The sequence below is a fragment of the Scyliorhinus canicula genome, chromosome 9 (assembly GCF_902713615.1).
Source record: "Scyliorhinus canicula chromosome 9, sScyCan1.1, whole genome shotgun sequence".
Classification (NCBI taxonomy): Eukaryota; Metazoa; Chordata; class Chondrichthyes; order Carcharhiniformes; family Scyliorhinidae; genus Scyliorhinus; species Scyliorhinus canicula.
The window spans coordinates 98,579,150-98,604,654 of NC_052154.1; the positions used below are offsets into that span (position 1 = coordinate 98,579,150).

The 25,505-nt window shown below is 49.4% G+C and overlaps 1 protein-coding gene across 4 annotated transcripts in view; it reads left to right on the plus strand.

Moving 5' to 3' along the window:
* Nucleotides 1-25,224, plus strand: part of psmc3 (proteasome 26S subunit, ATPase 3) — a 51,115-nt gene extending 25,891 nt beyond the window's left edge. For all 4 annotated transcript variants that reach the window (XM_038807321.1, XM_038807320.1, XM_038807322.1 and 1 more), the window contains exons 5-12: nucleotides 7,790-7,852; nucleotides 8,084-8,221; nucleotides 8,864-9,007; nucleotides 9,631-9,779; nucleotides 23,214-23,310; nucleotides 23,871-24,016; nucleotides 24,323-24,404; nucleotides 24,541-25,224. In XM_038807321.1, the coding sequence (XP_038663249.1) occupies nucleotides 7,790-7,852; nucleotides 8,084-8,221; nucleotides 8,864-9,007; nucleotides 9,631-9,779; nucleotides 23,214-23,310; nucleotides 23,871-24,016; nucleotides 24,323-24,404; nucleotides 24,541-24,651 (930 nt within the window). In that variant the 3' untranslated portion in view covers nucleotides 24,652-25,224. The remainder of the gene's footprint in view (nucleotides 1-7,789; nucleotides 7,853-8,083; nucleotides 8,222-8,863; nucleotides 9,008-9,630; nucleotides 9,780-23,213; nucleotides 23,311-23,870; nucleotides 24,017-24,322; nucleotides 24,405-24,540) is intronic.
* Nucleotides 25,225-25,505: the final 281 nt, after the last annotated feature.

Below are 25,505 nucleotides of genomic sequence, written 5' to 3' on the forward strand. Positions count from 1 at the left end.
AGAGGATAAGGCACTGCTGGATGGGATCAAAGCAAAGTAGGAGGAAGAGTTGGGAGAGATTATATAGGAGGTGGTCTGGTGTGAGGTGCTCCGGAGAGTAAATGCCTCCACCTTCTGTGCGAGGTTGGGGCTGATACAGCTGAAGGTGGTATACAGAGCATACCTCACGAGGGCGAGGATGAGCCGATTCTTTGAAGGAGTAGAAGATGTGTGTGAGCGTTGCGGTGGGGGGCGCGCTAATCATGTTCATATGTTTTGGTCCTGTCCAAAGCTAGAGGATTACTGGAAGGAGGTTTTTAGGGTAATTTTCAAGTTGGTGCATGTGAAACTGGACCTGGGTCCCCGGGAGGCCATATTCGGGGTGTCGGACCAGCCAGGGTTGGAAACGGGTGCGGAGGCAGATATCATAGCCTTCGCCTTGTTGATCGTCCGAAGGCGGATCTTGATGGGGTGGAGAGCAGCCTCTCCACCCTGTGCCCTGGTGTGTGGGGGGGGGGGGGATCTGTTGGAATTCTTGACTCTTGAGAAGATTAAGTTTGATTGAGGGGAAGGATGGAGGGGTTCTACAAGTCATGGGCATTATTCATCATGCACTGTCAAGAACTGGATAACATTGAACATTAGTTGGGAGGGATGGGTGGGAGGGGGCTGTTTGTGTTGATGATGACTGGGTAATCCCATATTCTTTTTTGTCATTTGTTTATGTAAACATGCGGGCTAATGTTTGTGGTTTGGTGGGAGGATGGGATCATTGTTATTGATATGGGGATTGACATATTTGTTACTGATTATTGTTTATTGTTGGTGGGTGTAAATTTGGGAGAAAACGTGAAAAAGGAGGCGAATAAAAATATTTATTTTTTTAAATGATGCCCTCGGAGGGACGGAATGTGGAGGTGACCTTTGATCGGGTAGAATGGGAGTATTTATGGGAGGTGTTGGGGCTGTTCGGGTTTGGCCAGCGGTTTGTGGATTGGATTTGATTGTCGTAACAGACTCCGATAGCTAGTGTAAGAACGAATCTGGTGAGTTTGGAGTATTTTCGGCTGTATTGTGGGGCGAGGCAGGGATGCCCACTCTCCCCATTGCTCTTCTTCTTGGCGATAGAACCACTGCCGATGGTGCTCACAGCATCAGGGGTTGGAAAGGGATAGTGGGAGGTTGGGGGGGGGTGGGGGGGAAAGTGGGAGTGGTGGAAGCATAGGACTTTGCTATATGCGGACGACCTGTTGCTGTATATATTGGACCCAATTGGGGGTATCACGGACGCTGAGGTGGAATTCGGCAGGTTCTCTAGGTATAAAGCGAAAAGTGCAGAAGATACTGGAAGTCTGCAGAGGGATTTGGATAGGTTAAGTGAATGGGCTAGGGTCTGGCAGATGGAATACAATGTTGAAAAATGTGAGGTTATCCATTTTGGTAGGAATTACAGCAAATGGGGTTATTATTTAAATGATAAAATATTAAAACATGCTGCTGTGCAGAGAGGCCTGGGTGTGCTAGTGCATGAGTCGCAAAAAGTTTGTTTACAGGTGCAACAGGTGATTAAGAAGGCAAATGGAATTTTGTCCTTCATTGCTAGAGGGATGGAGTTTAAGACTAGGGAGGTTATGCTGCAATTGTATAAGGTGTTAGTGCGGCCACACCTGGAGTATTGTGTTCAGTTTTGGTCTCCGTACTTGAGAAAGGACGTACTGGCACTGGAGGGTGTGCAGAGGAGATTTACTCGGTTAATCTCAGAGCTGAAGGAGTTGGATTACGAGGAGAGGTTGAGTAGACTGGGACTGTACTCGTTGAAATTTAGAAGAATGAGGGGGGATCTTATAGAAACATATAAAATTATGAAGGGAATAGATAGGATAGATGCGGGCAGGTTGTTTCCACTGGCGGGTGAAAGCAGAAGTCAAAATAAGGGGAAGTAGATTTAGGACTGAGTTTAGGAGGAACTTCTTCACCCAAAGGTTTGTGAATCTATGGAATTCCTTGCCCAGTGAAGCAGTCGAGGCTCCTTCATTAAATGTTTTTAAGATAAAGATAGATAGTTTTTTGAAGAATAGAGGGATTAAGGGTTATGGTGTTCGGGCCGGAAAGTGGAGCTGAGTCCACAAAAGATCAGCCATGATCTCATTGAATGGCGGAGCAGGCTCGAGGGGCCAGATGGCCTACTCCTGCTCCTTGTTCTTATGTATAAGTTAAATATGGGGAAGAGTGAGTTCTTCCCGATTCAGACGAGGGGGCGCGAGAGAAGGTTGGGCGAGCTGCCAAGGGGGCACGAGAGAAGATTGGGCGAGCTGCCGTTTAAGGTAATGGGGGAGAGTTTCAGGTATCTGGACATCCAGGTTGCGTGGGGGTGGGAGCAATTACAGAAATTAAATCTGGCCCGGTTGGTGGAGCAAATGAAGGGGGATTTTAAGAGGCGGTATGTGCTTGCATTGTTACTGGTGGGGCGGGTGCAGTCCGTGAAGATGACTGTGCTCCCGAGGTTTTTGTTTGTATTCCAGAACATCCCGATATTTATTTCAAAGGCTCTCTTTAGGAAGGTTAATACATTGATATCGGGATTTGTGTGGGCGGGGAAAGCCCCGTGAGTAAAGAAGGCCTGTTGGAGTGGGGGCGAAACGGGGGGCCGGGCTGGCCTTGCCAAATTTAATGAATTACTGCTGGGAAGCAAATATAGCCATAGTAAGGAACATAGAACATAGAATGATAAAGCGCAGTACAGGCCCTTCGGCCCACGATGTTGCACCGACATGGGAAGTCAAAAACTAAAGGCCATCGAACCTGCACTATGCCATTATCATCCATATGCTTATCCAATAACCTTTTAAATGCCCTCAATGATGGCGAGTTCACTACTGTTGCAGGTAGGGCATTCCACGGCCTCACCACTCTTTGCGTAAAAAACCTACCTCTGACGTCTGTCCTATATCTATTACCCCTCAATTTAAGGCTATGTCCCCTTGTGCTAGCCACCTCCATCCGCGGGAGAAGGCTCTCACTGTCCACCCTATCTAACCCTCTGATCATTTTGTATGCCTCTATTAAGTCACCTCTTAAGCTTCTTCTCTCTGACGAAAACAACCTCAAGTCCATCAGCCTTTCCTCATAAGATTTTCCCTCCATACCAGGCAACATCCTGGTAAATCTCCTCTGCACCCGTTCCAAAGCTTCCACGTCCTTCCTATAATGAGGCGACCAGAACTGCACGCAATATTCCAAATGCGGCCGTACCAGAGTTTTGTACAGCTGCAACATGACCTCATGGCTCCGGAACTCAATCCCTCTACCAATAAAGGCCAACACACCATAGGCCTTCTTCACAACCCTATCAACCTGGGTGGCAACTTTCAGGGATCTATGTACATGGACACCGAGATCCCTCTGCTCATCCACACTGCTAAGAATTTTACCATTAGCCAAATATTCCGCATTCCTGTTATTCTTTCCAAAGTGAATCACCTCACACTTCTCTACATTAAACTCCATTTGCCACCTCTCAGCCCAGCTCTGCAGCTTATCTATATCCCTCTGTAACCTGCAACATCCTTCCACACTGTCTACAACTCCACCGACTTTAGTGTCGTCTGCAAATTTACTCACCCAACCTTCTGTGCCCTCCTCTAGGTCATTTATAAAAATGACAAACAGCAACGGCCCCAGAACAGATCCTTGTGGTGCGCCACTCGTAACTGAACTCCATTCTGAACATTTGCCATCAACCACCACCCTCTGTCTTCTTTCAACTAGCCAATTTCTGATCCACATCTCTAAATCACCCTCAATCCCCAGCCTCCGTATTTTCTGCAATAGACGACCGTGGGGAACCTTATCAAACGCTTTACTGAAATCCATATACACCACATCAACTGCTCTACCCTCGTCTACCTGTTCAGTCACCTTCTCAAAGAACTCGATAAGGTTTGTGAGGCATGACCTACCCTTCACAAAACCATGCTGACTATCCCTAATCATATTATTCCTATCTAGATGATTATAAATCGTATCTCTTCTAATCCTCTCCAAGACTTTGCCCACAACAGACGTGAGGCTCACCGGCCTATAGTTACCGGGGTTATCTCTACTCCCCTTCTTGAACAAAGGGACCACATTTGCTATCCTCCAGTCCTCTGGCACTATTCCTGTAGCCAATGATGACATAAAAATCAAAGCCAAAGGCTCAGCAATCTCTTCCCTGGCTTCCAAGAGAATCCTAGGATAAATCCCATCAGGCCCCGGGGACTTATCTATTTTCACCTTGTCCAGAATTGCCAACACTTCTTCCCTACGCACTTCACTGCCATCTATTCTAATAGCCTGGGTCTCAGCATTCTCCTCCACAACATTATCTTTTTCCTGAGTGAATACTGACGAAAAGTATTCATTTAGTATCTCGCTTATCTCCTCAGCCTCCACACACAACTTCCCACCACTGTCCTTGACTGGCCCTACTCTTACCCTAGTCATTCTTTTATTCCTGACATACCTATAGAAAGCTTTTGGGTTTTCCTTGATCCTACCTGCCAAAGACTTCTCATGTCCCCTCCTTGCTCGTCTTGGCTCTCTCTTTAGATCCTTCCTCGCTTCCTTGTAACTATCAAGCGCCCCAACTGAAACTTCACGCCTCATCTTCACATAGGCCTCCTTCTTCCTCTTAACAAGAGATTCCACTTCTTTGGTAAACCACGGTTCCCTCGCTCGACCCCTTCCTCTCTGCCTGACCGGTACGTACTTATCAAGAACATGCAATAGCTGTTCCTTGAACAAGCTCCACATATCCAGTGTGCCCAACCCTTGCAGCCTACTTCTCCAACCTACACATCCTAAGTCATGTCTAATGGCATCATAATTGCCCTTCCCCCAGCTATAACTCTTGCCCTGCGGGGTATACTTATCCCTTTCCATCACTAACGTAAAGGTCACCGAATTGTGGTCACTGTTTCCAAAGTGCTCACCTACCTCCAGATCTAACACCTGGCCTGGTTCATTACCCAAAACCAAATCCAATGTGGCCTCGCCTCTTGTTGGCCTGTCAACATATTGTGTCAGGAAACCCTCCTGCACACATTGTACAAAGAACGACCCATCTAATGTACTCGAACTATATCTTTTCCAGTCAATATTTGGAAAGTTAAAGTCTCCCATAACAACTACCCCGTTACTTTCGCTCTTTTCCAGAATCATCTTCGCCATCCTTTCCTCTACATCCCTAGAACTATTAGGTGGCCTATAGAAAACTCCCAACAGGGTGACCTCTCCTTTCCTGTTTCTAACCTCAGCCCATACTACCTCGGAAGAAGAGTCCCCATCTAGCATCCTTTCCGCCACCGTAATACTGTCCTTGACTAGCAGCGCCACACTTCCCCTTCTTTTGCCCCCTTCTCTGAGCTTACTAAAACACCTAAACCCCGGAACCTGCAACAACCATTCCTGTCCCTGCTCTATCCATGTCTCTGAAATGGCCACAACATCGAAGTCCCAGGTACCAACCCATGCAGCCAGTTCCCCTACCTTATTTTGTATACTCCTGGCATTGAAGTAGACACACTTCAAACCACCTACCTGAACACTGGCACCCTCCTGCGAAGTCAAATCTGTGCTCCTGACCTCTATACTCTCAATCTCCCGTACCCCAAAACTATAATCCAGGTTCCCATGCCCCTGCTGAATTAGTTTAAACCCCCCCAAAGAGCACTAACAAATCTCCCCCCCAGGATATTGGTGCCCCTCAGGTTCAGATGTAGACCATCCTGTCTATAGAGGTCCCACCTTCCCCAGAAAGAGCCCCAGTTATCCAGGAATCTGAATCCCTCCCGCCTGCACCATCCCTGTAGCCACGTGTTTAATTGCTCTCTCTCCCTGTTCCTCATCTCACTATCACATGGCACGGGCAACAACCCAGAGATAACAACTCTGTTTGTTCTCGCTCTGAGCTTCCATCCTAGCTCCCTAAAGGCCTGCCTGACATCCTTGTCCCCTTTCCTACCTATGTCGTTAGTGCCAATGTGGACTACGACTTGGGGCTGCTCCCCCTCCCCCTTAAGGACCCGGAAAACACGATCCGAGACATCACTTACCCTTGCACCTGGGAGGCAACATACCAAACGTGAGTCTCTCTCGCTCCCACAAAATCTCCTATCTGTGCCCCTGACTATTGAGTCCCCAATTACTAATGTTCTACTCCTTTCCCCCCTTCCCTTCTGAGCAACAGGGACAGACTCCGTGCCTGAAGGAAGTGGGCTGTGGGGGAGAGGGAGGTATGGGAGTGGATGGAGGCAGCCTCATGTAAGGGCACTAGCTTGGGGGCACTGCGACGGCGCCTCCTGCCGTTCTCGCCAGCCACAAGTCTGGTAATGGTTGCAGTCCTGCGGGGGTGGGGACAGTGGCGTCAGCACCTGAGGCTAGACGGGGCCTCGGTTTGGGCTCCGATCTGTGGGAATCACCGGTTTGTTCAGGGGGGGGGCTGGACGTGGTTTCCAGGGTTGGCGGCAGGCGGGGATTGAGCTTTTTGGGGATCCATTCAGGAGGGGCAGGTTCCCGAGTCTGGAAGCACTGGTAGAGGAGTATAAGTTGCCCAGCAGAAACGGGTTCCAATATTTACAGGTGAAACTGTGTGAGAAAAGAGGCACCATCCTTTCCTGATCTGCCTCCCCCAGGCTTGCAGGATAAGGTGTTGTCGAAAATAGAGGTTGGAGAGGGGAGGGTGTCAGAGATTTATAAAGCATTAATGGATTGGGAGAGTGCCCTGATAGGAGTAGTGAAGTGGGAGAAGGAGCTGGGGGGAGTGTTGGAGGCTGGGTTATGGGAGGGGGCTCTGAGGAGGGTGAATACATCCTCTTTGTGCGCCAGGCTGAGTCTCATTCAATTTAAAGTCGTCCACAGGACGCACATGTCGGTGGCCAGAATGAGTAGGTTCTTTGAGGGGGTGGAGGGTGGAGGATAGGTGTGGGCGGTATACACGGGGGGGGGGGGGGGGGGGGGGGGGGGTGAATCATGTTCACATGTTTTGGGCCTGTCAGTAGCTGGAAGGATTGTGGCGGGAGTTCGCTGGAGGTACTGAGGGTGAAGGTGGTCCCGAGTCCAGATTGGCAGTGTTGGAAGACCTGGTAGTTCAGGGGGTGGGAGAGGCCGACGTTCTGGTCTTTGCCTCTCTTGTAGCCCAGAGATGGATCCTGTTAGTGTGGTGAGACTCGGAGCCACCGAAACCGGGGGAATGGTGAGCAACCTAGCAGATTTCCTTCGGCTGGAGAAAATGAAGTTTGCCTTGAGGGGGTCGATGCCCAGAGATGGAAACTGTTCATTGACTCCTTCCAGGACAGCTGACGCAGCAGAGAGCAGTGTGGGGGGGGGGGGGGGGGGTGCTGTTAATAAAAAAGGGTGGGGGGACATGGTAGGGAGAGTGGGTGGTGGTTGCTTATTTAGGTTTGAGGTGATCTTTGGTTTGTTCTCTTTTTGGCCTTGGCTTTGGTTGTGTTCGATGTTTATTTATAAATGCCTTAATAAAAATATTTGTAAAAAAAAATGAGGCAGAGGCAAGAAAGGTTTTCTTTACACAGTGAATAGCAGAATGAAAACTTGCTGCCCATGAGGGTGCTGGTGAAAAGCTAACTGGATGGGCATTCGAGGGAAATGAGGGAGAATGGGACTTGGGTGAATGTTCTACAGAGAGTCAGCACTGACTTGATGGACCAAATTCCTCCTCCTGTGATGTAAATGACTATTTGATATTAAGCTGTGCCTGGGCTAGTTTTAGCTAATCTGTGATTTAACTGTGCCGTACTCTGTTGGACAGACTTACTTCCTGCCTGTGATTGGACTGGTCGATGCTGAGAAACTGAAGCCTGGTGATCTGGTGGTGAGTCCATTGTCCTTGTTTCTTTATCCGCGTTGTACCTATCATCTGCCGCCTTTTCACAGATATTCATTGTACCTTCACTCTTGTCTTTTTGTCTTTCTGTATGAGTTAGTGAGTGAGTGGCTAGCTACCACCCAGAGGATGACTCTGTGAGTGTGCCAATATTTGTGTTGTGCAGTGCCTCTGGAGCTGTGTCAGTCTGTCTGGGTAATCTCCAGCCTTGCATTCCAGGGTGTGAACAAAGATTCCTACCTGATCCTGGAGACTCTACCAACAGAGTATGATTCTCGAGTCAAGGCCATGGAGGTAGATGAGCGACCGACTGAGCAGTACGGTGATGTTGGGGGTTTGGACAAACAGATTCAGGAGGTCAGTGAATGTCTGCTGCTGGCTGGGCAAGTGTGTGTATGAAATCCACAAGGACTCTGAGGATCTTGTGTGGGTGTGTCAAGTGGGATTGTAATGTCCCACCAGTATTCCACTCATGGACTTATTGGTCTCCAAGTTCCCGTCTGATAAAAGGTTTTGGGGCGCAGAGAGATAACAGCTACAGAGCAGTGGCTTTGGGGGTAGAGAGGCCAAAGTTTTATTCTTTTCGTTCATGGGATATGGACATCGCAGGCTGTGCCGGCATTTGTTGCCCATCCTTAATTGCCCTCGAGGGGGCAGTTAAGAGTCAACCACATTGCTGTGGGTCTGGCATCACATGTAGGCCAGACCAGACCAGGCAAGGACGGCAGATTTCCTTCCCGAAAGGACATTTGTGAATCAGATGGGGTTTTGCAATAATCAACAATGGTTTCATGGTCATCATTAAACTTTCTCATTCCAGATTTTTGCAGGATTAAAATTTCACCATCTGCAGTGGTAGAATTCAAACCCTGGAAAGATCCATTACTTTGGGTCTTTAGTTTACTAGTCCAGTGACCATACCACTGCACCATGCCTCCCCAGTGTGTGATAGTCTGCTGGCTGGCTCTTTCCTATAATAATGCTGACTTGTCTCTGCAGCTTGTTGAAGCTATAGTCCTTCCTATGAATCACAAGGAGAAGTTTGAGAATCTGGGCATCCAGCCACCAAAGGGCGTTCTGATGTATGGACCACCAGGAACAGGGAAGACGCTGCTGGCCAGAGCCTGTGCTGCACAAACCAAGGTCAGTGACAGAGAGCTGTCTGGGTAAGTACTGTAAAAACAGGCATGCTGGTCTAGACTTATTGGGAGCTTTAATCCATCTATGCTCATGCTGTACCTGTCCTGGGAGTATTTTATGAGACAGCGTAGAGGGCGCTTTATTCTGTATCTAACCCCGTGCTGTACCTTCCCTGGGAATGTTTGATGGGGACAGCATAGAGGGAGCTTTACTCTGTACCCAGAATCATAGAATGTACTGTGTAGAAGGAGGCCATTCAGCCCATTGAGTCTGCACCGCCCTTGGAAAGAGCACCCTACTTAAGCCCATGCCTCCACCCTGTCCCCGTACCCAGTAACCCCACCTAACCTTTTTGGACACTAAGGGCAATTTATCATGGCCAATCCACCTAACCTGCACATCTTTGGACTGTGGGAGAAAACCCACGCACACACGGGGAGAACGTGCGGACTCCGCACAGACAGTGACCCAAGTCAGGAATCGAACCTGGGACCCTGGATCTGTGAAACAACTGTGCTAACCACTGTGCTACCGTGCTGCCCCAGTGCTGTACCTTTCCTGGGAGTGTTTGGACAGTGTAGCGGGAGCTTTGTTCTGTATTTGACCGTACCCCCCTATTACCCCAGGCTACCTTTTTGAAACTGGCGGGGCCGCAGCTGGTCCAGATGTTTATTGGCGATGGTGCAAAGCTGGTCCGTGATGCTTTTGCCTTGGCCAAAGAAAAGGCTCCATCCATCATCTTCATTGACGAGTTGGACGCCATTGGCACAAAACGGTGAGTATTGTGCACCAACTCCATGTTCATGATGAGGTGGAAGTTGAATTTCTGTGTGTGTGTAAATAAATATTGTTTCATGTGGGGTCCAGCGTCCAATTATGTATTCAATTATGTTATCCTTCACTGAGGTTGGTGAGCTGAAACCTGATGCTGGATAATTCACTTCTCTATTGGTTTTGACTTTATAGAATGTGACGGGCTTGCGGAAATAAATCGGTCTTGTTGGTGTTGGCGATGGGGCCAGATTTCCAACGTGGGCAGATCTACTACCTGTGATGTTGCTAGTTGGATGGTAAAATGGCAGACTGAAACTGCAGTGCAGCAAGGCAGTATTACAGGTTCCATAAACCAAAGGTCCATCTCGTATGACTCCCACCTCTTCATACAATCTTTGACAAAGGGTGTGTGTCACTCATCTGGGTCCCAAGATAGTTGAATGTCACAATCTTTAAGAATTGAAAGGAAGATTGAAGGGTCATTTGTCTCAGCAGACACTGTTGGCCAGCCTAGCCTGGGTTATGAAAAGAAGATGGCCTTTGTATAGCTCTCTTTGAATGTGGTCTGTATGACCCATAATGTGTCGTCAGTGCCTCTTCGGAGATAATGAGATGCGAGTTTCCCCAATGGTTGGGTAGCTCCTTTTGTTCGAGGGTCACAGACTGGCATAGATTCAGCCATTTTAGGTCTTTGATGGGCAATGAGCCTATTTCTATTTTATAAGTAAAATACACAGGGTGAAGTCCCTCACAAAAGACTAAGAAAAATGAGTGAGAAAGTGGAGTTTAAGAGAAAGCTAACGAGAAATATAAAAAACAGGTAGCAAGAACTTCCAAAAGTATTTAAAAAGGAAAGGTGACAGTCCTCGAGAGAGAGAGAGAGAGAGAGAGAGAGAGAGTCTGGGGAATTAATAATGGGAAACAAGGAAATTGCAGAGGCATTAAACAGATGTCTGTCATCATTATAGAAGACTAGAAAATTTCCCATAGATACTTGAAAGTCAGGTAAAAGGGAGAGAGGAACCTAAAACAATCACTATCACGAGAGAAATGCTGGTGGGGAACATATTAGATCTAAAGACTGGCAAGTCACCCAGGACAACATGGCCTGCAACAGAGGGCCTTAAAGATGTGGCTGCAGAGATAGTAGAGGCACTGGTTATAATCCTCCAACATTGGTTAGATTTTGGAAGGTTCCAAGCAGTTTGGAACATGGGTAATATAACACCTTTGTTCAAGGAAGTAGGGAGACAGAAAGCAAGAAACTCTAGGCCAGTTAGCCTGACACCTGTCAGAGGGAAAATGCTATAATTCATTATTGAGGAGGTTGTAGCAGAATACTTAGAAAACCATAATGGAATCAGGCAGTCAACATGGTTTTGTGAAAGAGGAATCAATTTTAACTGATTTATTAGAGTTCTTTGAGAAAGTAACAAGCAGTATGAACAAAGGGGAACCTGAAGATTTTGTGTACTTGGATTTCCAAAAGGCATTTGATAAGATGCCATTTCAAGAGATGTCAGACAAAATACGAGCACATTGAGAATATGGTGTCCAACATTAGATGTGATTCTGCGATTGGACAACACAAGATGTCTTTAAATAAAGATGGAGGGTGAGAAAGTAAAATCAAACACTAGTGTTTTGTGCTTAAACAAAGGAGATTACAATGGGATGAGAGAAGAGCTAGCTAAGGTAGACTGGGAACAAAGACTTTATGGTGGAACAGTGGAGAACCTTCTAAGCGATTTTCACAGTGCTCAGCAAAGGTTTATACCAACAAAAAGAATGGACGGTAGAAAGAGGGAAAATCGACCGTGGATATCTAAGGAAATAAGGGAGAGTATCAGATTGAAGGAAAAAGCATACAAAGTGGCAAAGATTAGTGGGAGGCTAGAGGACTGGGAAATCTTTAGTGGGCAACAGAAAGCTACTAAAAAAGCTATAAAGAAGAGCAAAATAGATTGAGATAAAACTTTCTCAGAATATAAAGACAGATAGTAAAAGTTTCTACAAATATGTAAAACAAAAAAATGAAATGAAATGAAAATCGCTTATTGTCACAAGTAGGCTTCAATGAAGTTACTGTGAAAAGCCCCTAGTCGCCACATTCCAGCGCCTGTTCAGGGAGGCTGTTACGGGAATCGAACCGTGCTGCTGGCCTGCGTGGTCTGCTTTCAAAGCCAGCGATTTAGCCCTGTGCGAAACAGCCCCAGTGGCTAAGGTAAATATTGGTCCTTTAGAGGATGAGAAGGGAGATTTAATAATGGGAGATGAATGAATGAAATGAAAATCGCTTATTGTCACGAGTAGGCTTCAAATGAAGTTACTGTGAAAAGCCCCTAGTCGCCACATTCCGGCGCGTGTTCGGGGAGGCTGTTACAGGAATCGAACCGTGCTGCTGGCCTGCTTGGTTTGCTTTCCAAGCCAGCGATTTAGCTGTGTGCTAAATAGCCCCTAAATGGCTGAGGAACTGAACAGGTTTTTTGGGTCGGTCTTCACAGTGGAAGACACAAATAACATGCCAGTGACTGATAGAAATGAGGCTATGATAGGTGTGGACCTTGAGATGATTGTTATCACCTAAGGACGTAGTGATGGGCAAGCTAATGGGGATAAAGGTAGACAAGTCTCCTGGCCCTGATGGAATGCACCCCAGAGTGCTAAAAGAGAGGGCTTGGGAAATTGCAAATGCACTAGTGATAATTTACCAAAATTCACTACTCTGGGGTGGTCTCGGCAGATTGGAAATTAGCAAACGTGACAGCACTGTTTAAAAATTGGGTAATTATAGGCCAGTTAGCCTAACTTCGGTAGTAGGGAAGATGCTGGAATCTATCATCAATAGGCAGACGCAGCATGGGTTCATAAAGGGCAGGTCGTGCCTAGCTAATTTAGTGGAATTTTTTGAGGACATTACCAGTGCGGGAGATAACGGGGAGCCAACGGATGTGGTATATCTGGATTTCCAGAAAGCTTTAGACAAGGTGCCACACAAAAGGTTGCTGCATGAGGTAAAGATGCAGGGAATTAAGGGTACAGTAGTTGCATGGATAGAGGATTGGTTAATTAATGGAAAGCAAAGAGTGGGGATTAATAGGTGTTTCACTGGTTGGCAATCAGTAGCTAGTGGTGCCCCTCAGGGATCCATGTTGGGCCCACAATTGTTCACAATTTACAGATATGATTTGGAGTTGGGACCGAAGGGCAATGTGTCCAAGTTTGCAGACGACACTAAGATGAGAAGTGCAGAAAATACCGGAAGTGCAGAGGGATTTGGATAGGTTAAGTGAATGGGCTAGGGTCTGGCAGATGGAACACAATGATGACAAATGTGAGATTATCCATTTTGGTAGGAATAACAATAAAAGGGATTATTATTTAAATGATAAATATATTAAAACATGCTGCAATGCAGCGAGACCTGGGTGTGCTAGTGCATGAGTTGCAAAAAGTTGGTTTACAGGTGCAACAGGTGATTAAGAAGGCAAATGGAATTTTGTCCTTCATTGCTCGAGGGATGGAGGTTATGCTGCAATTGTATACGGTGTTAGTGAGGCCACACCTGGAGTATTGTGTTCAGTTTTGGTCTCCTTACTTGAGAAAGGACGTACTGGCGCTGGAGGGTGTGCAGAGGAGATTCACTAGGTTAATCCCAGAGCTGAAGGGGTTGGATTAAGAGGAAAGGTTGAGTAGACTGGGACTGTACTCGTTGGAATTTAGAGGGATGCGGGAAGGGGGATCTTTTAGAAACACATAAAATTATGAAGGAAATAGATAGGACAGATGCGGGCAGGTTGTTTCCACTGGCGGGTGAAAGCAGAACGAGAGGGCATAGCCTCAAAATAAGGGGAAGTAGATTTAGGACTGAGCATAGGAGGAACTTCTTCACCCAAAGGATTGTTAATCTATGGAATTCCTACCCAGTGAAGCAGCAGAGGCTCCTTCGTTAAATGTTTTAAAGGTAAAGATAGATAGTTTTTTGAAGAATAAAGGGATTAAGGGTTATGGTGTTCGGGCCGGAAAGTGGAGCTGAGTCCACAAAAGATCAGCCATGATCTCATTGAATGGCGGAGTAGGCTTGAGGGGCCAGATGGCCGACTCCTGCTCCGAGGTCTTATGTTCTTATGTCAAGTTCTTGCGTCTTCTAGCGTTAGTAGCTCACTGGTGCGCGCGAGAAGCCACATATATTCACACACAGGACCCTGAACTTCATGTCCACACATTGCATCATTTTCAAATGGACAAAAGCGTGGGAGACAGTCATTCCTTGCTTCATACTCCATGGCAATGCCTTGATCAATCAGATTTGAGCTGCCTGGTTTCAATTTCAACAAAAGCCTGGCCGTTAACTGTTCCCTGGTACACTCTCCATGGCAACACCTGTGGCAATCAGAACGAACCAATCCACACCCTCTTCTCGTGCAGGATAAATTGATCCTTTTGAGATTTGGTATTCTTGCATATCTGTCCTGATGAGCGCAGGATGAAAAGCTTTGAACGCTTGTCCCTTTTTTTCAGCATGTCAATAGGTTGTTAGTGAGCAAACATTTGGCAGATGGAGCATGATGTGGGAAAATATCAACTTGTTTACTTTTGTCAGGAAGAATAACAACGGTAAACTATTTAAATTGAGATTGCAGAACTCTGTGGTACAGTGGGATCTGGGTTTCTGGGTACATGAATCACAGGTTAGTACACAGGTACAGCAAGTGATTAGAAAGACAAATGGAATATTGATGTTTATTGCAATGGAATATAAAGCTGGAAGGTTTACTGCAGCTGTACAGGGACCACATCTGGAGTACTTTGTGTAGTTTTAGGAAAAGATCTAACTGTTGATATTAAGAAGGAGGATGTGCTGGAAATTTTGAAAAGCATCAGGATAGATGAGTCTCCTGGGCTTGACAGGATATACCCAAGGTTACTACTGGAAGCGAGGGACGAGATTGCTGCGCCAATGGCGTTGATCTTTACGTCCTCACACTCTCCACTTGAGTAGTACCGGATGATTGGAGGGAGGCGAATGTTGTTCCCCTGTTCAAGAAAGGGAATAGGGGAATCTCTGGGAGTTACAGACCCATCAGTCTTACGTCTGTGGTGAGCAAAATATTGGAAAGGATTCTGAGAGATGGGATTTATGATTATTTAGAAAAACATAGTTTGATTAAAGATAGTCAGCATGACTTTGGGAGGAGCAGGTCATGCCTCACAAGCCTCATTGAATTCTTTGAGGATGTGACGAGACACATTGATGAACGTCGGGCAGTGGATGTGTATATGGATTTCAGTAAGGCATTTGATAAGGTTCCTCATGGTAGGCTCATTCAGAAAGTTAGGGGGCATGGGATATGGGGACATTTGGCTGTCTGGTTACAGAATTAGCTGGCCGAAAGAAGACAGCAAGTGGTAGTGGATGGAAAGTATTCCACCTGGAGGTTGGTGACCAGTGGTGTCCTGCAAGGACCTGTTCTGGGACCTCTGCTCTTTGTGGTTTTTATAAATGACTTGGATGAGGAAGTGGAAGGGTGGGTTAGTAAGTTTGCCGATGACACGAAGGTTGGTGGAGTTGCAGATAGAGTTGAGGGTTGTTGCAGGTTACAGCAGGACATTGACAGGATGCAGAGCTGGGCTGAGAAGTGGCAGATGGAGTTCAACCTTGATAAATGTGAAGTGATTCATTTTGGAAGGTTGAATTTGAATGCTCAATACAGGGTTAAAGGCAGGATTCTTGGAAGTGTGGAGGAACAGAGGGATCTTGGGGTCCACATACATAGATCCCTCAAAGTTGCCACCCAGGTTGATAGGGTTGTTAAGAAGGCGTATGGTGTGTTGGCTTTCATTAACAGAGGATTTGAGTTTAAGAGCCGCAAAGTTTTGCTGCAGCTTTATTAAACCCTAGTTAGACCGCACTTGGAATATTGTGTCCAGTTCTGGTCGCCTCATTATAGGATGTGGATGCTTTGGAGAGGGTACAGAGGAGATTTACGACTTCCGGTGGCGGCAATGCGCAGTTAAGCCGCACGTTCGGCGGCTCCCTTGATTAACGGACTTCGGGGCTTTTTTAAAGGCCCCCAAAGGAGCTGAGTAGGCAAATCCCGACGGGGGAAGAGGCCAGGAGTCGCCCCAGTGGTCCCATGGTCCGGACCAGGAGCGGGGCAGAGAGGAAATAGACGACGAAAACACCTAGAAAAAATCGGGAGCCGAAAAACAAAATGGCAGCCGGCGAAAGCTTTGAGGAGCTGAGGAAGTGGGTCCAGGAGCAGCAGACGACTCTGCTGCGCTGCTTCCAGGAGCTGAATGTGGAGCTGCTGGAGTCCCTGAAGGTAACCAACAGGGAACTGATGGAGACCCAGACAGCCCAGGGGGCTGCGATCCGGGAGCTGCAGCAGCAGACCTCCGAAAGGGAGGACGAGGTCGTGGCCGTGGTGGGGAAGGTGGAGATGCACGAGGCGCTCCATAAAAGATGGCAGGAGCGGTTCGAGGAGCTGGACAACCAGTCGAGGAGGAAGAATTTACGGATCCTGGGCCTCACGGAGGGGCTGGAGGGGTCGGAGCTTGCGGCCTAGGTGGTGATGATGCTAAACTCGCTGATGGGGGCTGGGTCCTTCCAGGGGCCCCTGGAGTTGGAGGGGGCCCACAGAATTCTGGCTAGGAGGCCCAAGCCGAATGAGCCGCCGTGGGCGGTGTTGGTGAGGTTCCACCGGTTCGTGGATCGTGAGTGTGTGCTCCGGTGGGCCAAGAAGGAGCGGAGCAGTAAATGGGAGAACACGGAGGTGCGGATCTTCCAGGATTGGAGTGCGGAAGTGGCGAGGTGGAGGGCCGGGTTTAACCGGACGAAGGCAGTGCTCCACAGACGGAAGGTGAAGTTTGGAATGTTGCAGCCGGCGCGTCTGTGGGTCACCTATAAGGATCAACACCACTATTTTGAGTCCCCGGAGGAGGCATGGGCCTTCGTGCAAGCCGAGAAACTGGACTCAAACTGAGGGTCCCCCTGATGGGGGATGCTGTATAATACTGTATTTATTTATACTGTATTTGTATTTGCTGGGTTTAGGGTAAGATGTGGGGTGGCTTTAGGGTGGGTGGGGTGATGTCGTACGGGTGCTCTCTTTATGGGTTTTCAAGCAGGGGTTGGGTGGACGGGTTCAGGCAGAGGGGTAAACGGGGTGTTCGGGGAGCTGGTGGGGGGGACTGACAATGGGAGTGGCCCTGGAGGAGGCGGGGCCCGGCAGGGCGAAAGCGCGGGCTTTCTGTGGGGTCCCCGTGCTGGGAGAGGGAGGGGGCGTGTTTTCTTTTCCCGCGCAGGAGCGGGGGGAGGGTGGACTCGTTGACGGGCACAATGGAGGAGGGGCAGTCCCACGTTGGGAGGAGCCGAAAGTAGGGCGGGAGCCGCCGGGGTCAGCAGAAGATAGCTGGCTCACGGGAGTGCTGTAGAGGGGGGGGGTAACCGGGTTGCTGCTGAAACGGTCAGGAAGGAGCTGGAGGACGCAGGGGGTGCTGGAGGGGGGGAGGTGCCGCCGTGGGAAGCTGGCAGAGCGTGGGACGCTGGCCGGGGGTGGGCAAGGGATGGGGTATGGCTAATCGGAAGGGGACAGGGAGCCCTCGGATCCGGCTGATAACCTGGAATGTGAGGGGGCTGAATGGGCCGGTCAAAAGGGCCCGAGTAGTTGCGCACCTGAAGGGACTGAAGGCGGATGTGGCCATGCTCCAGGAGACACACCTGAGAGTGGTGGACCAGGTCTGGCTGAGGAAGGGGTGGGTGGGCCAAGTATTCCACTCAGGGCTGGATGAGAAGAGTAAGGGGGGTGGCGATCCTGGTGGGGAAGAAGGTGTCGTTTGAGGCGTTGAAGGTGGTGGCTGACAGTGGCGGGAGGTATGTGATGGTGAGTGGCAAGCTGCAGGGTAGTGTTGGTGAATGTTTGTGCCCCAAATTGGGACGATGCGGGGTTCATGCGGCGTATGTTGGGCCGCATTCCGGACCTGGAGGCGGGGGGCCTGATCATGGGGGGAGACTTTAACACTGCGCTGGATCCCCCATTGGATCGATCCAAGTCCCGGACGGGTAGGAGGTCGGCGGCGGCTAAGGTGTTGAGGGGATTTATGGACCAGATGGGGGGGGGGGGGGGGTGGACCCTTGGAGGTTTGCGAGGCCAAGGGCCAGGGAATACTCGTTTTTCTCCCATGTACATGAGGCCTACTCGAGGATTTATTTTTTTTGTCCTGAGCAGGGGGCTGGTGTCGAGGGTGGAGGAAGTGGAATACTCCGCCATTGCCATTTTGGATCATGCCCCGCACTGGATGGACCTCGGGCTGGGGAAAGAGAGGGACCAACGTCCGCTCTGGCGCATGGAGGTGGGGCTGCTGGCAGATGAGGAGGTGGCCGGGAGGGTCCGGGGGTGTATTGAGAGATACCTCGAGGCCAATGATAACGGGGAGGTTCGGGTGGGGACGGCCTGGGAGGCATTAAAGGCGGTGATGAGGGGGGAATTGATCTCCATCCGAACCCATAGGGAGAGGGGGGAGCAGAGGGAAAGGGAAAGACTGATAGGGGAGATGGTGCAGGTGGATAGGAGATATGCGGAGGCCCCAGAGGAGGGATTGCTGGGGGAGAGGCCAGATTTGACCTACTGACGACCAGAAAGGCGGAAGCCCAGTGGAGGAAAGCACAGGGAGCGGTGTATGAACATGGGGAGAAGGCGAGCAGGATGCTGGCGCACCAGCTCCGGAAGCGAGACGCGGCCAGGGAGATTGGGGGAGTGATGGATAGAGCTGGGAAGGTGGTGCGGTGGGGGGTAGATGTCAATGGGGTCTTCAGGGACTTCTATGGGGAACTGTACCGGTCTGAACCCCCGGTGGAGGAGGGTGGAATGGGGCACTTCCTGGACAAGTTGCGATCTCCGAGGGTGGAAGAGGAGCAGGTGGAGGGACTATGGGCGCCGATCGAGCTGGAGGAGGTGGTCAAAGGGATAGGGAGCATGCAGTCGGGGAAGGCGTCGGGGCCGGATGGGTTTCCGGCTGAATTCTATAAAAAGTATTTGGACCTGTTGGGGCCCCCTGTTGGTCCGGACCTTTAACGAGGCAAGGGAGGCAACGAAGCATGTCACGGGCGCTGATTTCCTTGATCCTGAAGCGGGTCAAGGACTCTCTGCAATGTGGATCATATAGGCCGATTTTGCTGCTGAACGCCGATGCTAAGCTGCTGGCAAAGATCCTGGCCACGAGAATAGAGGATTGTGTGCCTGGGGTCATACATGAGGACCAGACTGGGTTTGTGAAGGGAAGGCAGCTGAACACAAAGGTGCGAAGGCTCCTCAACGTCATTATGATGCCGGCTGTAGAAGGGGAGGCGGAGATAGTGATGGCATTAGACGCGGAGAAGGCCTTCGATAGGGTTGAATGGGAGTACTTGTGGGAGGTGTTGGAGAGGTTTGGGTTTGGGAGGGGTTTATCCGGTGGGTGAGGCTGCTCTACGAGGCCCCGATGGCAAGTGTAGCCACAAATAGGAGGAGGTTGGAGTACTTTCGGCTGCATCGGGGGACGAGACAGGGGTGCCCCCTGTCCCCCTTGCTCTTCGCGTTGGCGATTGAGCCCCTGGCCATGGCACTGAGGGAGTCAGGGAACTGGAGGGGCCTGGTGCGGGGTGGGGAGGAGCATCGAGTGTCGCTGTACGCGGACGACCTGTTGCTGTATGTGGCGGACCCGGTGGGGGGGATGCCGGAGGTGATGAGGATTCTTAGGGAATTCGGGGGTTTCTCGCGGTATAAGCTGAACCTGGGCAAGAGTGAGGTGTTTGTGGTGCATCCGGGGGATCAAGAGGAGGGGATTGGTAGGCTCCCATTGAAGCAGGCAGGGAAGAGTTCCAGGTACCTAGGGGTCCAGGTGGCGGGGAGCTGGGGGGCCCTGCACAAGCTCAACCTCACAAGATTGGTGGAGCAGATGGAGGAGGAGTTTAAGAGATGGGATATGTTACCGCTGTCACTGGCGGGGAGGGTGCAGTCCGTCAAGATGACGGTGCTCCCGAGGTTTTTGTTCCTGTTCCAGTGCCTCCCCATCCTTATCCCGAAGACCTTTTTTAGGAGGGTCAACAGCAGTATCACGGGATTTGTGTGGGCGCATGGGACTCCGAGGGTTTGAAGAGTGTTCCTGGAATGAGGCAGGGACAGGGGGGGGCTGTCGTTGCCCAACCTCTGTGGGTACTACTGGGCGGCCAACACAGCGATGGTGCGTAAGTGGGTAATGGACGAGGAGGGGGCAGCGTGGAAGAGGATGGAGGCGGCGTCTTGTGTGGGCACGAGCCTGGAAGCGCTAGTAACGGCGCCGTTGCCGCTCCCTCCAACGAGGTACACCACGAGCCCGGTGGTGGCGGCTACCCTCAAAATTTGGAGGCAATGGAGACGGCACAGGGGAGAAATGGGGGGCTCGATGGAGGCCCCGATACGGGGGACCCATCGGTTCGTCCCAGGGAGCATTGATGGCGGATTTCTGGGCTGGCACAGGGCAGGGGTCAGGAGGTTGAGGGACCTGTTTGTGGAGGGGAGGTTCGCGAGCTTGGGGGAGTTAGAGGGGAAGCTTGGGCTCCCCCCGGGGAACATGTTTAGGTACATCCAGGTGAGGGCGTTTGCCAGGCAGCAGGTGGAGTGGTTCCCCTTGCTGCCCCCACGAGGGGTGCGGGATAGGGTGCTCTCGGGGGTGTGGGTCGGAGGAGGGAGGATCTCGGACATATACCGGATAATGCAGGAGGTAGACGAGGCCTCGGTGGAGGAACTAAAGGGGAAATGGGAAGAGGAGCTGGGGGAGGAGATTGAGGAGGGGACGTGGGCGGATGCCCTGGAGAGAGTGAATTCCTCCTCTTCCTGTGCGAGGCTTAGCCTCATACAGTTCAAGGTGCTGCATTAGGCCCACATGACTGGGTCGGGGATGAGCAGGTTTTTCGGGGGAGAGGACAGGTGTGCTAGGTGCTCGGGGAGCCCAGCGAACCACGCCCATATGTTTTGGGCGTGACCAGCGCTGCGGGAGTTTTGGAAGGGGGTAGCAAGGACGGTGTCGAGGGTGGTGGGATCCAGGGTCGAACCAGGCTGGGGACTCGCAATTTTTGGGGTTGCGGTGGAGCCGGGAGTGCACGAGGCGATAGAGGCCGGTGTTCTGCCTTTGCGTCCCTAGTAGCCCGGCGGAGGATCTTGCTCCAATGGAAGGATGCGAGGCCCCCAAGCGTGGAGGCCTGGATCTCTGATATGGCGGGGTTCATTAAATTGGAGAGGGTGAAATTTGCCCTGAGGGGATCAGTACAAGGGTTTTTCAGGCGGTGGCAGCCTTTTCTGGACTTCCTGGCGGAACGGTAGGGAAATAGGCCGACAGCAGCAACAACCCGGTGGGGGGGAGGGTGGTAAGGATTGGGGGGAGGGAGAACTGTGCACATGGGTGTGTGGAGGGTGCTATCTCTCTTTTTTTTTTGTTTTTCCCTTTTTTCTTTTTCTTTGTTTTTGTTCTTTCCTTTTGTTTGAAGTTGCTCTTGAAGCTGCGGGGTATTGTTCATGGGGTGTTACCGCGGTTGTATGTTAATAAAGTTAAGGTGTTTATATTTTGTAAAAATTTCAACAAAAATTATTTTTAAAAATAAACAGAGGAGATTTACCCGGATGCTGCCTGGACTGGAGGGTATGTCTTATGAAGAAAGGTTGAGGGGGCTCGAGCTTTTCTCACTGGAGCGCAGAAGGCAGAGAGGTGATTTGATAGAGGTGTACAAGGTGATGAGAGGCATGGATACAGTGGATAGCCAGAGACTTTTCCCCAGGGTGGAAATGGCTGTCACGAGGGGACATAATTTTAAGGTGATTGGAGGAAGGTATAGGGGTGGTGGGTGTGTGGAATGCACTGCCAGCAGAGATGGTGGAGTCAGAGTCATTAGAGACATTTAAGTGACTCTTAGACAAGCACATGGACAGCAGTAAATTGAAGGGAGGTAGGTTACGTTGATCTTCGATTAGGACAAATGGTCAGCACAACATAGTGGGCTGAAGGGCCTGTACTGTGCTGTACTGTTCATAGAATTTACTGTGCAGAAGGCGGCCATTCGGCCCATCGAGTCTGCACCGGCTCTTGGAAAGAGCAGCCTACACAAGGTCAACACCTCCACCCTGTCCCTATAACCCAGTAACCCCACCCAACACTAAGGGCAATTTTTGGACACTAAGGGCAATTTATCATAGCCAATCCACCTAACCTGCACATCTTTGGACTGTGGGAGGAAACTGGAGCACCCGGAGGAAACCCACGCACACACGGGGAGGATGTGCAGACTCCGCACAGACAGTGACCCAAGCCGGAATCGAACCAGGGACACTGTCCACAATGCTACTGTGCTGTTCTATGCATTAGAAGCAGTTCTGAGAAGGTTCACTTGACTGATTCTTGGGATGAAAGACTTTCTGAGGAATAAAGGTTGGACAGGCTGGGTTTGCATCCATCAGGTACAGAAGAATAAGAGATGATCTTATTGAACATGGAAGATCCTGAGTGACCTGATCGGGTGGATACCTGACGAATGTTTCTCCTTATGGGGGAGATGAGAACTGGCGGACACAGTGTAGGAATAAGGGCATTGTTTGGCAGAGAAATGTTTTCTCTGAGAGTCGTTAATCTGTGGAATTGTCTTTCTCCGAGAGCAATGGATAGTGGCTCATTGGGTGGCATGGTAGCACAGTGGTTAGCACTGTGGCTTCACAGCTCCAGGGTACCAGGTTTGATTCATGGCTTGGATCACTGTCTGTGGAGTCTGCACCTTCTCCCCGTGACTGCGTGGGTTCCCTCCTGGTGCTCCAGTTTCCTCCCACAAATCCCGAAAGATGTGCTTGGTTATTTGGACATTCTGCATTCTCCCTCTGTGAACCCGACCAGGCGCCGGAATGTGGCGATTAGGGGATTGTCACAGTAACTTCATGACTGTGTTAATGTAAGCCTACAATGAAGATTAATATTATTGAATTTATTCAAGGCTGAGTTAGATTGATTCCGGATTGACAAGTGATCAAGATTTATGGGGACACTGAAAAGTAGAGTTAAGGCCACAATCCACAATCGGATCAGCCATGATCTTATCAAATGACAGAACAGGCTCGAAGGGCTGAATGACTGACTTGTGTTGCTACTCTACTTCCTATACTGCTGTATGTGTGCGCGTAGTGGTGGTGGTGGATGAGGGGGGGGAGCTGGAGAAAGAGTCCTGGTGATACAGTGGATGTTGCTGTCAAGCTTTGGTGTCTTGTCTATTTTGAGCAGAGGGTGGGTCTCTGTGGTGGGAGGAGCATTATCTGGGAAGGTATTGGTGCTGTATTGCGAGGGGTGTGACTGTTGTGCCATGGACAGAGGGGTTGCAGTGTCAGTGCTATATTACCTGAACAATATCAGTGGGGTTACACTCTATCATGTGTTACAGGTTTGACAGTGAAAAGGCTGGGGACCGTGAGGTTCAGCGAACAATGTTGGAACTTCTCAATCAGCTCGATGGCTTCCAACCAAATACCCTTGTCAAGGTAAATGTATTGGAAGCAAATGTGATTTTTTGTCTTTGTGATAATGTCCCTTCCAAATATTGGCATATCCTGGGGGCTCCCTACAAATATCAGTAGATTCTGGGGGTGGGGTGTGACTGTCCTCTGGGAGGGCCCCCTGTAAATATTGGTTTTCTGCCTATGGTATGTGGATGCAGAGCTCAGGGTAAGTGTTCACATGGACATATAAATGTTCTGTGTTAATAAACTTCACCATGTATTACATACACTAACTGTACTTGTTGCTGGAATGTGGAGGCCACTTTGTTAATTTGATACAAGTGCATCTTCCACGGTCTTGACAGTAAGAGAAGGGTCAACAAAGGAAAAGCAAATGTTTTTACCCACTTGGTCTAATAGTTCCATCCATTTGAAGTGGCTGAGAAATGTTTCACCACATCACAAAAGTTACTATTCGCACATATTGATTGTCACAAAAGATGTTTGACCACTCCTATCCTTGATGCTGTATGTATTTACGTGATCCCTTTCTCTGGATGTTTAAATGTAGTTTGAGTTGCCTTTTTCCCATTTGCCTGCAGGTGATTGCAGCTACCAACCGAGTGGACATCCTGGATTCAGCCTTGCTGAGATCTGGCAGACTGGATCGCAAGATTGAGTTTCCAATGCCCAACGAGGAGGCACGAGCAAGGATTATGCAGATTCACTCCCGGAAAATGAACAGAAGGTGAGGGCAGTCTGTGTTCAGGAGGGAGTCAGTATGGACCTTTGCCACCCCCCACTATATATTTACCAGCTGTTACTGCTCCCTGTGTCATCTCGTTGTGTGATACAGCCAATCTGTAACCAGGAGTTTTGTAGATACTGGGAAAGATATACTGACAGATGTGGTTAGTACTTTAGCCAGGTACTGGTAAAGACAGAGTGATTTATAGCACAGAAGGCCATTTGGCCAGTCGAGTCCATGCTGACTCTTCATGGAACAATCGGGCTAGTCCTACCTGTTTAATAACTGATTATTATTCCTCTGCAGTCCTGATATAAACTACGAGGAGTTGGCTCGATGTACCGATGACTTCAATGGAGCTCAGTGCAAGGCCGTGTGTGTGGAAGCGGTGAGTATAACTCTAGATATCAGGAAAAGTGTGTTGGGTAGGGATTCCCGGTGATCGGGAACAGTGTGTCAGAATAGAGAATTCCCCCGGAGATCGGAACAATGTGTCGCTAATGATGTTTTTTTTAATTTGACAGGGCATGATTGCTTTGCGCAGGGAGGCCACGGAGCTGACACATGAAGATTACATGGAGGGCATCCTGGAGGTGCAAGCCAAGAAAAAGGCAAACCTCCAATACTACGCCTAGAAATTAGGCAGTAAGAGACTGATGGGCAGTAGACAGGCCTCTTCCTGCTCTAACTAACTTGGATCCGACACTGTACAATCTTTGCAGCAGTATAAAATAAAATGATATTTTTTTCCCCCCACATTAATTGACGTGGCTTAGCCCAATATCTGGAGTACTGGTGGTATCTGCACATGCAACTGTATAGAGGAAACAGCAGTTGAGGGGCCGATGGGGGAAATGGTGGCTATGCTCAGTTGGTGTGTGGGTGCAGTCTAGTGTACATTGTCCAGCTGGCAATTTTGCAATTTGTTTGCTACCTTTAATTAATCTTGATGCCCCAAGAGTCCCCACCCCGGTGAGAGGGGTTGGTATAAGCTAGCATGCCCAGTTTGCTGGGTTTGTTTTAACTTGCACCTGGGGCAGGAAATGCAGCTCCCTGGCTGTGTTACGACTTCTACTGGTTAACTTCAGTCTCGAAGGGGAGATTGTGTCGCTGTCCACGTTGCCTGGACCATGGGGAAGTCCAGAGCAGTTTCACGCACACTCGGAAAGTTCTATACCTCAAACAAAATAAATACACTCTTGTTTTGTGGCTTTACTTTTTAATTTATTGACCAATTGAATGCTCAAAGTGTATATATTACAATCTTAAACACTCCCTGAACAGATCAATTTATTACTTTAAACTTTCTCAATCCTTGGCTATGAACAGTACATCAAAATGAACATCACTATATTGTACAGTTGGACCATACACATGTAGCACTGCACTTGAGTTCAATACAGTACACAGACTCGTACATCCCAGACCTGCATGCTTCCTTAGGGAATGAAGTGGTACAATGAACACAAGCACATGGGTAAAGGGAGCA